The sequence below is a fragment of the Lissotriton vulgaris genome, chromosome 1_1, assembly GCF_964263255.1.
Source record: "Lissotriton vulgaris chromosome 1_1, aLisVul1.2, whole genome shotgun sequence".
Taxonomy (NCBI): domain Eukaryota; kingdom Metazoa; phylum Chordata; class Amphibia; order Caudata; family Salamandridae; genus Lissotriton; species Lissotriton vulgaris.
The window spans coordinates 597,379,653-597,393,447 of record NC_141685.1 but is presented as its reverse complement, the minus strand read 5'-3'; the positions used below and the strand labels follow the sequence as shown (position 1 = coordinate 597,393,447).

The following is a 13,795-nucleotide window of genomic DNA, read 5'->3' as shown; positions in this document are numbered from 1 at the left end:
GCTGCTGCTCGCGCTGGGAACAGTACGGCGGAAAATTGAATTTTTAGCTTTTTTCATTGTTTGCCAAGTTTTTAAAGATTTAATTTTAAAAACTATTCCCTCATTTATTTTTAAACTGCACCTTACCTGCTTTTCTGATCTCCTCACTCGCCCCCTCCCGCTCCCCTAGCCCCGGTCCGGCGCGGCTTGTGCCGATTGCTCCGGAGGGCTGACGGGGTAGCGGGCGCCATCTTGGGTGAGGCTGCAGGATTGTCTGGGCGGCGCTCTAGCCATCGCGTCTCTGGCCCATAAAAATCCGCCCCATGCGAATGCGCAGCGGACGCCTAAGTTCCCAGTGGCAGTGGGTTGGTGGCAGGTGCTACTCGCACTGGGAACAGTACGGCGGAAAATTGAAATTTAAGCTTTTTTCATGGTTTGCCAAGTTTTTAAAGATTTAATTTTAAAAACTAATCCCTTATTTATTTTTAAACTGCACCTTACCTGCTTTTCTGATCTCCTCACTCGCCCCCTCCCGCTCCCCTAGCCCCGGTCCGGCGCGGCTTGTGCCGATTGCTCCGGAGGGCTGACGGGGTAGCGGGCGCCATCTTGGGTGAGGCTGCAGGATTGTCTGGGCGGCGCTCTAGCCATCGCGTCTCTGGCCCATAAAAATCCGCCCCATGCGAACGCGCAGCGGGCGCGCCTAAGGCATGCCCGTCTGCGCCCGTTCGCGGCCGGCCGGGGCTAGGGGCACTCCACTCTGCCCATTTCCGGTCATATACCTCTTCGCAACTCCGAGCGCTCCAGGTACAGTGGTCCCCCACACCTGCCACATGCGCACGATTCAGCAAACTTGGTCTAGCTCGTCTCTATTTCTTAGCAACCCCTCCCACTCCCAGTCCTTCCCTTCCCCCCCCCCCCCCGTCAGCTGGCCCCTATCGAACCCTTTCCCCTTCTCCCCTCAGCCCCTGGCGCCACCCCATCTTTCTGCCTTCCTACTCAATACCAGATCGGCGGTCAAACACCCTTTAGAGCTATTTGACTTCTTAGATTCTGTTAAACCAGATCTACTTTTCTTGACCGAGACGTGGTTCCGCTCTGATTCACTCCCGAGTGTGTTATCTGCCCCCCCCCTATGTTATACTCGGGCCGATCGATCTGACGGTCGAGCAGGTGGTGGAGTCGCTTTGGTTGCCCGAGCAGATCTCCACTTTCAACCTCTTCCTTCTCCTTCCCTACCTACGGCAGAATGCTTGGTCATCCGCTCTACCTTCTCCCAGACCCCACTGACGTGTGTCCTTGTCTATCGTCCCCCGCAGTCCTGTCCCCGCTTTCTGCCAGTCATTTCTGATTTACTGGGAACCTTAGCAATCAACAATTCTTCGGTTCTGCTCCTTGGAGATTTTAACTTTTGGCCCAATGCTTCTACCGAGGATGTAGTTTCTCGTAACTTTACAGAACTCCTTTTGAGCTTGAATTTTGTTTCCCGGGTCCTCTCTCCCACACACATCAGCGGTCATACGTTGGATCAAATCTGGACCCTCAATACCTCGATTCCCGTCCTTTCCGTCCAGCCTTGTCCCTGGTCGGATCACTTTCTCATCACTTTTTCACTGGACCTAAGCTCTTCTTCCACTACTCCTCCCCTCAAACACACTTGGGCGAGGAACTGGAGCAAAGCCGACATCCCTGCCCTTTGTTCTTCTCTCTCTGCTTCTAACCCTATCTTGGCCGATCTCACTCCGTCTAGGCAGCTGGATGCTCTCGGCAGCTGGCTCCTGAAGGCTTGTGATCTGGCTGCCCCTTTGAAGCATGTAACAGTCAAGTGCTCCCACGACGCGAACAAATGGTTCTCTCCTGCCCTTAAGGCAAAAAAACTCGAGACGCGTCAAGCGGAGAGAGCCTGGAGACGCGCCTACTGTCCTCTCTTAAAAACCCGTTACTTGCTTATTTTAAAAGAATAAAAAAAGGACATTCTCCTGGCCAAGACAGCGTACTTCTCTGGGAGGGTTCTTGATGCTGAGAACCATTCCAGGGAGATCTTCTCTATTGTTCGAGAACTGTCCTCATCTGACAGGGCCTCCTCCAAGGTTCCTCCCTCCCAGCTGTTGTGCAACTCTCTCAACGGTTTCTTCGTCGAGAAGGCTGCCCTTATTAAGGCCGGGATTCCACTCCCTTCCCCCACTTTTTGTGATTCCCCAGCCTCCCTCCCCTGTCTCCCGTCTGACTCACTTACCTCCCCTAACCAGAGATTCTTTCCTTTCTCTACTGACTCGCGTCAAATCTGGCTCGCCGGTAGACGTTGCTCCAGCGCATATTCTTCGCAGGCTCTTTACGAGCTGCTATCTCCCCCGCCTCACCTTAACGATTCCCTTCACCAGGGGATCGTCCCAGCCTCTCACAAAACTGCCATTGTTATCCCTCTTTTAAAAAAACCTGGGGCTGACCCCACCTCCCCTTCTAACTACCGCCCCATTTCCCTCCTCCCCTTCCTGGCTAAGGCCCTGGAGGCCCATGTTACTCAGGTCCTAGGTGCCTTCATTGAGGAAATTGGAGGATTTGCTTCCCGGCAGGCCGGCTTTCGCCCTCGGCACTCCACCGAGAAGGTGGTCATTTCTGTGATGGACGACCTCAGGGAGGGGCTGGATACCAACACGCCCCAGGCCCTGGTCCTTCTAGATCTTTCCGCCGCTTTTGACACGGTTGATCACTCCATTCTTCTCACCCGTGTCAGGGCGGCGGGCATCGAGTGCTCAGCTCTAGCCTGGATCAGCTCCTTCCTGAGAGACCGCTCCCAGGCCGTTCACCTGGCCGAATTCATCGCCCCCCCTCACTCAGTCCGGTGTGGTGTTCCCCAGGGTTCCTCTCTTTCCCCGTTATTATTTAACCTATACATCTATCCCCTTATTTTTGCACTTCAAAACATGGAGGTCACCGTATACAATTACGCTGATGACCTCCAACTCATTTTTCACCTGTCACATTCCCCTACCAGTATACTCACCTTCCAGTCGGTCATGCTGTTCATCAGCGACTGGATGAACGGTGACCATCTGAAATTAAATCCGGACAAGACGGAACTTGTTGTTACTGGTAGCACCCCCAGTCCCTGGTCCCCCAGCTTCTGGCCCCCTTCCCTGGGCACTCCCCCACCCCCTCTCTTTCTGTAAAAACTCTGGGGATCTCACTTAACAAGCACCTTACCCCTCACACTCAGATCAATTCTGTTGTTTCTTTCTGTTTCTTTGCCCTGCGCACTATACGCAAAATTTCCTGGTTTTTCTCTGTCCCAGCCCTTAAACTCATCCTGATGGCAATGGTTCTGTCCCGGCTGGACTACGGGAACATTGTATACAATGGAGCTCCCGCCTACGCTTTCCACCGTCTCCAGCTAGTCCAGAATCAGGCCGCCCGCCTGATCCATGGCTTACCCAGATTCCATCATGTTACTCCCCTCCTCCAATCCCTTCATTGGCTCCCTATTAAAGAGCAGGCCCTCTTTAAATTGGGGTGTACTACCTTTCAGGCCTTGGCGGGGACTGCTCCTGATTTCATCTCCTCCGCCATCAGTGCTTATTGCCCCAATAGAGAACTTCGCTCCTCTACTAAATTTCTGCTCTCTGTTCCCCGGTTTAAGAAAAAGAAATCCGGGGGCATGAAATTCAGGGTCCTTGGCCCCACCTTTTGGAACTCTCTCCCCTTCCATACCAGATCCATCCCCTCCTATTCTGATTTCCGCAGAGCACTTAAGACTTTTCTTTTCTCCCGTGCTTTTCCATCTTAGCACCTCGCTTCCCCGATCTCCCACCTCTGGCCAAGCGTCCTCCTAGCGCCATGAAACTGCATGGTATAAGTGCGCTATACAAATTGCTGTAATTTCAAATTAAACAACACCTACTCCAAGTCCCAGTGCTGGAGGTAGCAAAGAGTACTAACTTTTAGCAAACCAGAAGTCACCTGGACAAGATATTTGCAATCTTATGCATCCCTAGACAGCTGATGATGGACAATGGTCCGTCGTTTCAGGGGAGTGAGTTCAAAGAATAAGTGGTAATTCTCAGCATCTCCCATCCAAAGGTCATGCCCATATGGTCTCGTGCCAATGGTGAAGTCAAGAGTCTGATGAGGTCACTAAATAAGGCCAACAGTAAAAGTGTGGAACAGATGAGGATGATATTCATAAACTCCGGGTACCTACAGATGAACATCCCACAGCACTACCCACCGCTCACCAGTAGATGCACTGTTTGGCCGAGTGGTGCAAGTGTACTCCATACTGAACTGCGTACACCGCCTCCACTGGAGATCATTCAGTCAACAGACCAGAACCAAGAACAGCAATTGGGTGAGCCGTGACTGGGTGGTGGTCTTAAACCGAGGCAGTGGAGGGAAGTTTCATCTTCCATTTGAAAGGCATCGCTCCTAGTGACCGAGAAACATGGATTACTGCCACCCGGGAAGACCACCCTGTGACCAGGAACGTATATGCCTTTTGGAGACGGCGAGCTGATCCCAGCGTGAGCAGCTACACCAATTCTTTAGCCACTCCAGAAAAAGAAGTGGTAAACCAGGCAGAGATGTGGTACTCTGGGACCATTGAGGGCCTGGCCATGAAACAGTCGGAACCATTTTTTTTTTCTTATATATGTTTTTTTTTTGTGGCGCAGTGCAGTATCGGGAAAAGCACAACGTTGTAAATCACAACCAAAAAGCAGACCTACAGGCGTTGACAGTGCTTTTTGGCCTCCCTTCCGGGTTCCTCTTTGCTTGACCTTTTCCATTAAGGGACATTTTGCAAAGAGTGACCCGTGCCCAAAGACCTAATGGAGCAGAAGAAATAACGTAAGTAGCTGGTATAACACTGGCCCGTTGGTAACATGTGTTTGTAATCCCATAAAATGTAGCTTTCTTCCAACCGTCAGCATGAGCTTGAGTCACACCTCTACTCTGACGAAACTCACATAACATTGTGATAACATCAACCCCAACAAAAAAGTAAGGTTGGAATGTTTAACTCTATCCATCTGAATTGTTTGTTTTGAGTGATTCATGTATTAATGTACCCACTCTTTGTATAACAATTTGATCAACACTTTATTTTAGAATATTTCACCTGAACTGAACTTTCTATTAAATGCTCAAATTCAAGTTCTTTACACTCACATGATCATAGCAGCCCGTGACCAAAATAGAACTGCATTTTGACAAGTTTCAGTTCCCCTGTTTTACAACCAATTCTCTTGAATGGAGGTGAATGCAAATGACTTCCTTGTATTGGGTGTTGTACTCTAACGTCTGTCAACCCTGGCGTGACAGAGGGAGAGGCAAATGGGGGGAGATGTGATGCTGTCTCTCCTGCTTGAGATCGGTCTCTTGGGGCTTTAGTTGGGGTGCAGCTCTCTAGCTTGTAGCACTTTGATTCGTCCACACAATGCAGAGCAGAGTCAGATAGTGGAAGAATCTGCAGTAGCCCTCCATTATTGGTTGGTATATTTACGTTTTTTGTCGGAGTCTACAAATGGTATCCTTGCTGCTTTAATACGGCCATAGCGGTCCCAGAAAGTAAGATTTGGTGGGTGCCTTGTGCAGCAGCGATTTCACCATCCATTGAGGAAGTGCAACTACTGCGGCTGCATAAGGAAGGCATGTCTGTGAAACACGGACTGAGTAAGGAGAGGCCCTGCACCTGCAGGGGGACACTAGACGACTCTGTGCGCATCAATTACAAGGTATGAGTCTTGTGCGCTATTTCTAATGTCATGACCTGTTTATTCCCACCTTGTTTTTTTTGTAAGATTTTGTAACATTATTAGTTTATGCAAACGTTTCAGTAGTCTATTGTAAACATGTCATACTACTGATCTAATTAATTATTCTGATGTCCGTCATTGACGCGGGTTGACCTGATCTTTTCATATGATTGTTAATTTGAATGATTTTCCCTTTTAGTTATTTTTCTTAAGTTTATTTAATTTACTTAATTTCTCGTAAGTGGTCCATCGCGACCTCCAGCCCTCCACCCCAATTTAAGAAAGAGTTGAAGACGCACCCACTGAAAGCACACCATCACAGTGCTACCGTACTCCTCTGCTCCCAGAGCCCAGCTACCTCTCTTATCACTCGTTGACTGCATGCGCCTTTGAGCCTTAACCGTGCTTCTATGACTGCATTTGGCATATTCAAATACACATACATACAATGAAATATGAAAGTGTCACTACTATTGTGTGAATACAGGAAATTTAACCAGAAACTCAGTTGATCTATACGCTGTGAGTTTTGTGCTGTACTAACTTCAGTCCTTAGACTCAGGTGGTCCTGGATCATGTAGTGTGGTGCAGCATTGGATGCAGACTCACATAATGGTGAGAAAATTGACGTACTGCTTGTGGACCGTGGGCTGTGCCATTCCTAAAGCATGACTCTTTAAAAAAAAAATATATATATATATATATATATATATATATATATATATATATCACCTCCACAACGGTTCCTGCTCGGGATTTGTGCAGCGCTCATGCATGTGCGTTATCCTGCGGCTGAACCACGCCGCTTAATCTCTGCACAACTTTTCCCAAGGGGGAAACAACGGGTCGCACAACCAACTGGAGTTTTAACAGCAATCTCCTTTTATTTTTCAAATAAACATAGGGCAAATAGCGCACTTGATTTACGCGTTTCAGTGTGTCGCCACCTTACTCACGATCATCGGGTTTGCCCCACCCATGTATATTTATAACCATTCTTTTTCAAAGTAATGTCACTTCCTGTCACATGTTATACTAAGGATTCTGGTCCTTGTAGTTTTACAAGTTGTTCGAAACAAAATACCAACTTATTAGTGCACCAAAACAAAATAATTTGAACTCATTATTGCTGAGCATCTTACTAGTCCTTCATTCAACTTGTTAATATAACTATGTCAAAACACCTTCCAATAGGCTGATGTCTATATTGTTGTTCTGCCTCCAAATAGGCACACTTTGCCATCTTGCTTTCAAGTTCATATTCATTGTCCTTTTCTAAGTTACATTGTGCTGTTTATTTACAGGTGCACATATAATTCCTCCGATTGATTCAACCCATTTGGGTGCAGGGTCCTCAGGTTGATGATAAATCTCGATTCTGCTTGCCTTAGTTTTCTTTCTCGATCACCTCCCCGCTCACCTTTGGCGATCGTTTGTATGCCATAAAATCTCAGTTTTTGCCAATCACCCTGGTGTGATTGTTCCATATGTTTTGCTATGGCGTTGGAGCGGTCCTTATGGATAGTTGCACGCATGTGCTGCAATATGCGATTTTTTTAGTTCTACAGTCGTACTCCCCACATATTGCATTGGGCACGGGCACTCTACTACGTAAACAGTGAATGGGGTTTTGCATGTGATGCACTGTCTGATTTGCCATTTCTTCTTATTTGCCAAAGTTATTTCCTTCGTTTGCTTGTCTATTTGGCACATTTTGCAGCCGTGGCATTTCACGAAACCTTTAGTCTTAAGCCAATCGTCCTGTCGTTTTTTCTGGAAATGGCTGTGTATCAGATGGTCCTTTAAGTTTTTTGCACGTCTGTATGTTATGGTTGGGTGAGTGCCAACAATTTCCTTCACTGTGTTGTCCAACTGTAGTAATTTCCAATTTTTTCTTAGAATTTTGGATATTTTTTCACTTTCTTGGGAGGAATCCATAATCAGACGGATTTTGTCTGTTTCTATGTCCTCCTCTGGTCTTTTCCTTTTGAGGCATTCCTCTCTGGTTTTTGTGCTGGTTTTTATCAAACAGTTTTTCACTATTTTGGCTGGGTATTTCCGTTTTATAAATCTTTCCATCGTTTTTTTGCTGTTCTTGTCCCACTCATCTTGTTCACTGCATATCCGCCGGACTCTCAGAAACTCTCCGTACGGGATGCTGTTCAGTAATGTTTTCTGGTGGAAGCTGGTGGCTTCTAATGTCGCATTAGTTGATGTTAGCTTTCTGTGGAGAGTGGTGTGTATCTGCTGGTCCTTGATGTAAATTTCGGTGTCCAGGAATATGATTCTGTCTCTGCTCATGTTGTAAGTGAATTTCAAATTTTTCACACTGTTCATTATTTGAAAATATTCCTGGAATTCTGCTTCGGTACCATCCCAAATGATCAACAAGTCGTCGATAAATCTCTTCCAACTTACAATTTTGTTGACTGATGTTTCATTATTTGAATTCCAAGCTATTTCCTGCTCCCACCATCCCATTGTGAGACATGCGTATGATGGGCTAAAGGAAAATCCCATTGTGGTGCCGTTTCGCTGTTTGATGATTTCTCCTCCGAATGTGAAGATGTTTTGTTCCAAACAAATTGTAATCATTTCCAGTAGCATCCGATTATGACTACTGAATTCCAAGTTTCTCTCCTTTAAGAAAAAATTGCATGCTTTCACACCCATCTCGTTATCAATGTTGGTGTATAACCCAATTACATCCATTGATATCAACCAATAGGATTCTTGCCAAGGTGTGTCCAGTAGTGTTCGTAGTAGGTCACTCGTGTCCTGTATGTAGGAGTTTAGTTTGGCAACATAAGGCTTTAGGAAGTGATCGACATATTCCGCAACCGGTTCCAACAATGATCCCTTGTGATGGATATAAAGAAAAAATTGATGAGAAAATAAGTGCATGGACAACAAAAGGATTAATCGATGAGATGGAGAGAAAATTTCTAACTGTATCACACCCAATAATGGCAACTATTTACTTCTTGCCTAAGATACATAAGGACCAAAAAAATCCCCCGGGAAGACCGATAATATCCGCAAAGGGATCATTGTTGGAACCGGTTGCGGAATATGTCGACATTGATAACGAGATGGGTGTGAAAGCATGCAATTTTTTCTTAAAGGAGAGAAACTTGGAATTCAGTAGTCATAATCGGATGCTACTGGAAATGATTACAATTTGTTTGGAACAAAACATCTTCACATTCGGAGGAGAAATCTTCAAACAGCGAAACGGCACCGCAATGGGATTTTCCTTTAGCCCATCATACGCATGTCTCAAAATGGGATGGTGGGAGCAGGAAATAGCTTGGAATTCAAATAATGAAACATCAGTCAACAAAATTGTAAGTAGGAAGAGATTTATCGACGACTTGTTGATCATTTGGGATGGTATTGAAGCAGAATTCCAGGAATATTTTCAAATAATGAACAACAGTGTGAAAAATTTGAAATTCACTTACAACATGAGCAGAGACAGAATCATATTCCTGGACACCGAAATTTACATCAAGGACCAGCAGATACACACCGTCTAATTATGGATTTCTCCCAAGAAAGTGAAAAAATATCCAAAATTCTAAGAAAAAATTGGAAATTACTACAGTTGGACAACACAGTGAAGGAAATTGTTGGCACTCACCCAACCATAACATACAGACGTGCAAAAAACTTAACGGACCATCTGATACACAGCCATTTCCAGAAAAAACGACAGGACGATTGGCTTAAGACTAAAGGTTTCGTGAAATGCCACGGCTGCAAAATGTGCCAAATAGACAAGCAAACGAAGGAAATAACTTTGGCAAATAAGAAGAAATGGCAAATCAGACAGTGCATCACATGCAAAACCCCATTCACTGTTTACGTAGTAGAGTGCCCGTGCCCAATGCAATATGTGGGGAGTACGACTGTAGAACTAAAAAATCGCATATTGCAGCACATGCGTGCAACTATCCATAAGGACTGCTCCAACGCCATAGCAAAACATATGGAACAATCACACCAGGGTGATTGGCAAAAACTGAGATTTTATGGCATACAAACGATCGCCAAAGGTGAGCGGGGAGGTGATCGAGAAAGAAAACTAAGGCAAGCAGAATCGAGATTTATCATCAACCTGAGGACCCTGCACCCAAATGGGTTGAATCAATCGGAGGAATTATATGTGCACCTGTAAATAAACAGCACAATGTAACTTAGAAAAGGACAATGAATATGAACTTGAAAGCAAGATGGCAAAGTGTGCCTATTTGGAGGCAGAACAACAATATAGACATCAGCCTATTGGAAGGCGTTTTGACATAGTTATATTAACAAGTTGAATGAAGGACTAGTAAGATGCTCAGCAATAATGAGTTCAAATTATTTTGTTTTGGTGCACTAATAAGTTGGTATTTTGTTTCGAACAACTTGTAAAACTACAAGGACCAGAATCCTTAGTATAACATGTGACAGGAAGTGACATTACTTTGAAAAAGAATGGTTATAAATATACATGGGTGGGGCAAACCCGATGATCGTGAGCAAGGTGGCGACACACCGAAACGCGTAGATCAAGTGCGCTATTTGCCCTATGTTTATTTGAAAAATAAAAGGAGATTGCTGTTAAAACTCCAGTTGGTTGTGCGACCCGTTGTTTCCCCCTTGGGAAAAGTTGTGGATATATATATAGATATAGATAGATATAGATATAGATATAGATATAGATATAGATATATATATTTGGTTATGGACACAACTATGACAGTCTGTTAAAATTCTGGTTCTAATCCTAGGCCTTGATCTCACATTTGAACTCTGGGCTCATATTAAATGAAGGGTGCTCTCCCTTTTTGCACTGGGGCTCACTTTTATCAGGGTATACTTGGTACAACCTGAGACAGTGAATATGCTGACCCTACTTGTAAAGTTAAAAGAAATGTTCTCTTTGGATAGAGCCTATGTTCAACAATTCACACCCGTCATGCAACCATACTCATACTTCACACATACCGTACTGACCAATTACTTAGAATGAATTAAGGCAATTATAAGTCAACTAGTTCTTTTTGTCAAAATATTAGCATATTTTAATCAATATAAAACTGTACAGATTTGCATACCACACAGATAATTATTAGCATCATTAAAAAAACACATACATTCATAAACATTATAAACACAGTAATCCTTAATATAAAAACTAACAGGAGAATGTAAAGGAACAACCCACTATGTCTTATAAATGTTAATTTGGGTATATACATATACAGCATAAAGCATGGGTCTGAGTACCCTGTCTATACCTTGCTGCTGACTTTTCCAAATTTAACACCAAATATAATCTGAGCATCGACTCGTTTCAGTGACACATTCACAATAAGACCACCTTCTTCAGGAGGTAGACTTTTTTCTTCTTTAAAAAAAAAAAACGATCCTGTATCAACCTTGTGTCAAACCGTTGCTACTGCACTCAGGTTAGAAATTCTCCAAATCACTACGAGTAAGGGGTGAAGAGGGGGATAGAGTTTCATAGCATCTCTTATTTATCTGAAATTTTCAGATCTTCAATTCAAAAGGTTAACATGGGTAGTTCGATATGCATCCAGTATAGTGAGCCCCTTTAAGATGTTTGAATCTTGACCTCAGCCAAAGTAGTTAAAATATATAGAGCCAGCACCTCACTAGGTCGCACATCTTATTTAAATCGCGGGTCTCCATGTTTCTCGCCAATTTTGCAGCAGGATCGCTTGTTCGTGGCTTTTGATTCCGACGAAACCGCAGCACCTGAAGCTTTTCCTCGACCGGGATTCGTACGTATGAATCCCGGTCGAGTAGCAAAATTGAGTAATTGGCTCGCTAGGCACTGAGAGAGTGCTGTTTTAATTCCTATGTGTTTTCCTCTTACCCGCATTAAAAAAATTTACACTGCAACAGGGAACCTTTGTTCCCATCTGTCACGATCTTACCTGCTTGGTTTTAAGTATTTAGTCCTGTGCTATCGCCTGTAGCTGCTACTCCTAAGATGGCGGCGCTCTAATCCCTCGCTCTACTTCTTTTCAGAGTCACAGGGGGCTCGCCAGACAGGGCGACACTCTTGCTGCCTTGCTCTTTGCTCTTGTTTTTCAAAAAACAACCTGATGCAAGTGCGCAGCGCGAGCGCGCAGCTGGTACGCCAGAGGCAAGCCCATCCGCGCCCTGACGTGCCCAGCGGCTATCAACCATGCCGCAATCGATACAAACCCTGTCAGCCAATTTAGCTACGCCGCGGAAGAGCTTCGGCTACTTAGAGGTGATGTCTCCTCCGCCTGTACTGTGTGTAATCCAGCATAACTCTGGTTTAGATGTTCTGACTGAGATTTTAGGTTGGGGCATAAGTATACCAAATCGGTAACTACCGTATCTAGAGGTAGGGACACCACCACACACAAAACTTTTCCTCCAAAGGCAGGCAAACCCGTACATTTCTGTAGAATGAACTGCCATTCCCTTCTCAAGAACAAAGCTCATATATTTGATTTTTTGATGTCTGAGACTCCTGATGCTCTGTTCCTAACCGAAACCTGGCTCCATGCTAGCTCAGGCCCAGAAATCGCTAGTGCCCTTCCTCCTGGCTATGTAATTTCTAGAAGTGACAGAGGAATTAAGAGAGGAAGTGGGATTGCTGTAATATTTAAAGACACTTACTTCTGCAAACTTGAGCCCCAACCCTTCCCAGATTGCGAAGCCGCCCTATTCAAATTTTCTTGTTTCCCCCCAAATGACTCTATCTGGCCTGCTTATTTACCGACCCCCATAGAATCCTAAGAATTGGTTGTCTACATTCCCTGACTTAGTAGCCCCGCTTGTACTGAAGGCTGCCAATTTTACAATTTTGGGGGACCTTAACTTTCATTTAGAGGACCCCCTAAACACCGGGAGCTCAACTCTTTTAGCGGATCTTAAAGCTCTCAATCTATTGTTACATAATCAGGGACCCACTCATCAGGCGGGTCATTTGTTGGATCCGATTTTGTCCAATCTTGCATGGGACTGTGGTTTGTCGGCGCTTCCCGCTGGGGTGGTCTGACCACTATGCCATTCGATTTTAAATTAGTCACTCCAAGGGATACTTTGCCTGCCTGCAGATACAGCTCAGTCAGTAGGAGGCCCTGGAAAGTTAGACTTAGACGCTTTAATACGTTTTTAATGGCGTATCCTCCGGACATTAATTTACCTTGTTGTTCCCTAAATTCTGCCGTGGCTAATTGGTTAGCTAAGTCCATTGATACATGCCTGCCCCTGGTACCAAAATGTAGTTTTACTCCCCATGGTTTAATAATGAGCTAAAGGTCATGAAATCCAAGTGCAAGCACTTGCAAAGAAGATGGCGTAAGACCTATACCCTCAGCAGTAAGACTGAGGATATAGGCCGCCTTAAATACGTTCCATCTGGCTTGTAAGGCGGCAAAAAGTTTCCTTTGTCTCTAACACCATTACCAACTCATTGAACCGTCCACAGGCTTTATTTTCCATGGTCAAGAAGCTGGCAGGATCAAACATTGCTCCCATGCCACATGTCCTGGTTGAGACCCAATGCAATAATATTGCAAATTACTTCGTTACTAAGGTTGAGACGATATACAGCTCATTAAAGGCCCCCATTCCTGGGAATATAGTGAGTTCCCTGCCTGTTAGGACTTGTGGGAGCCACTACCCCTCTCTAGCCAAGATCTCTACATGGTCTCCCTTTGATGATAGATCTTTCTTTGATTGCCTTGCTAGGATAATATCTGGCGCTCCATTAGATCCTCTTCCTGCTAATATCCTGCAACAGTTATCACTAGATGCCCTTGGAGTTCTCAAAGCACTTCTCAACGCATCGTTATGAGAATCTAGCGTCCCCCTAGATTGGAAGCGTGCAATGGTTGTTCCTTTGCTAAAAAAGCCCGGAGCTGATCCTACGATTATGTCAAATTTCCGTCCAATTTCATTGTTGCCAGTACTTTCCAAAATTTTGGAAAACCATATTAACTGTCAGCTTTCAGCCCATGTGGAAAGCTCAGGCTTTTTACATCCATCCCAATCTGGTTTCAGAACACATTTTT

General features: G+C 44.9%; 1 protein-coding gene across 4 annotated transcripts in view; it reads left to right on the top strand.

Moving 5' to 3' along the window:
* BCL10 (BCL10 immune signaling adaptor) overlaps window positions 1–13,795 on the top strand; it is a 182,189-nt gene that overhangs the window by 63,353 nt on the left and 105,041 nt on the right. Inside the window, exon 1 of one of the 4 annotated variants that reach the window (XM_086954069.1) lies at window positions 5,284–5,705. The exons of the other annotated variants lie outside the window; for them this stretch is intronic. Within the exon in view, the coding sequence (XP_086810195.1) occupies window positions 5,622–5,705 (84 nt within the window). The 5' untranslated portion in view covers window positions 5,284–5,621. Of the gene's footprint in view, window positions 1–5,283; window positions 5,706–13,795 lie in introns of those variants that run through there. 4 annotated transcript variants of the gene reach the window in all.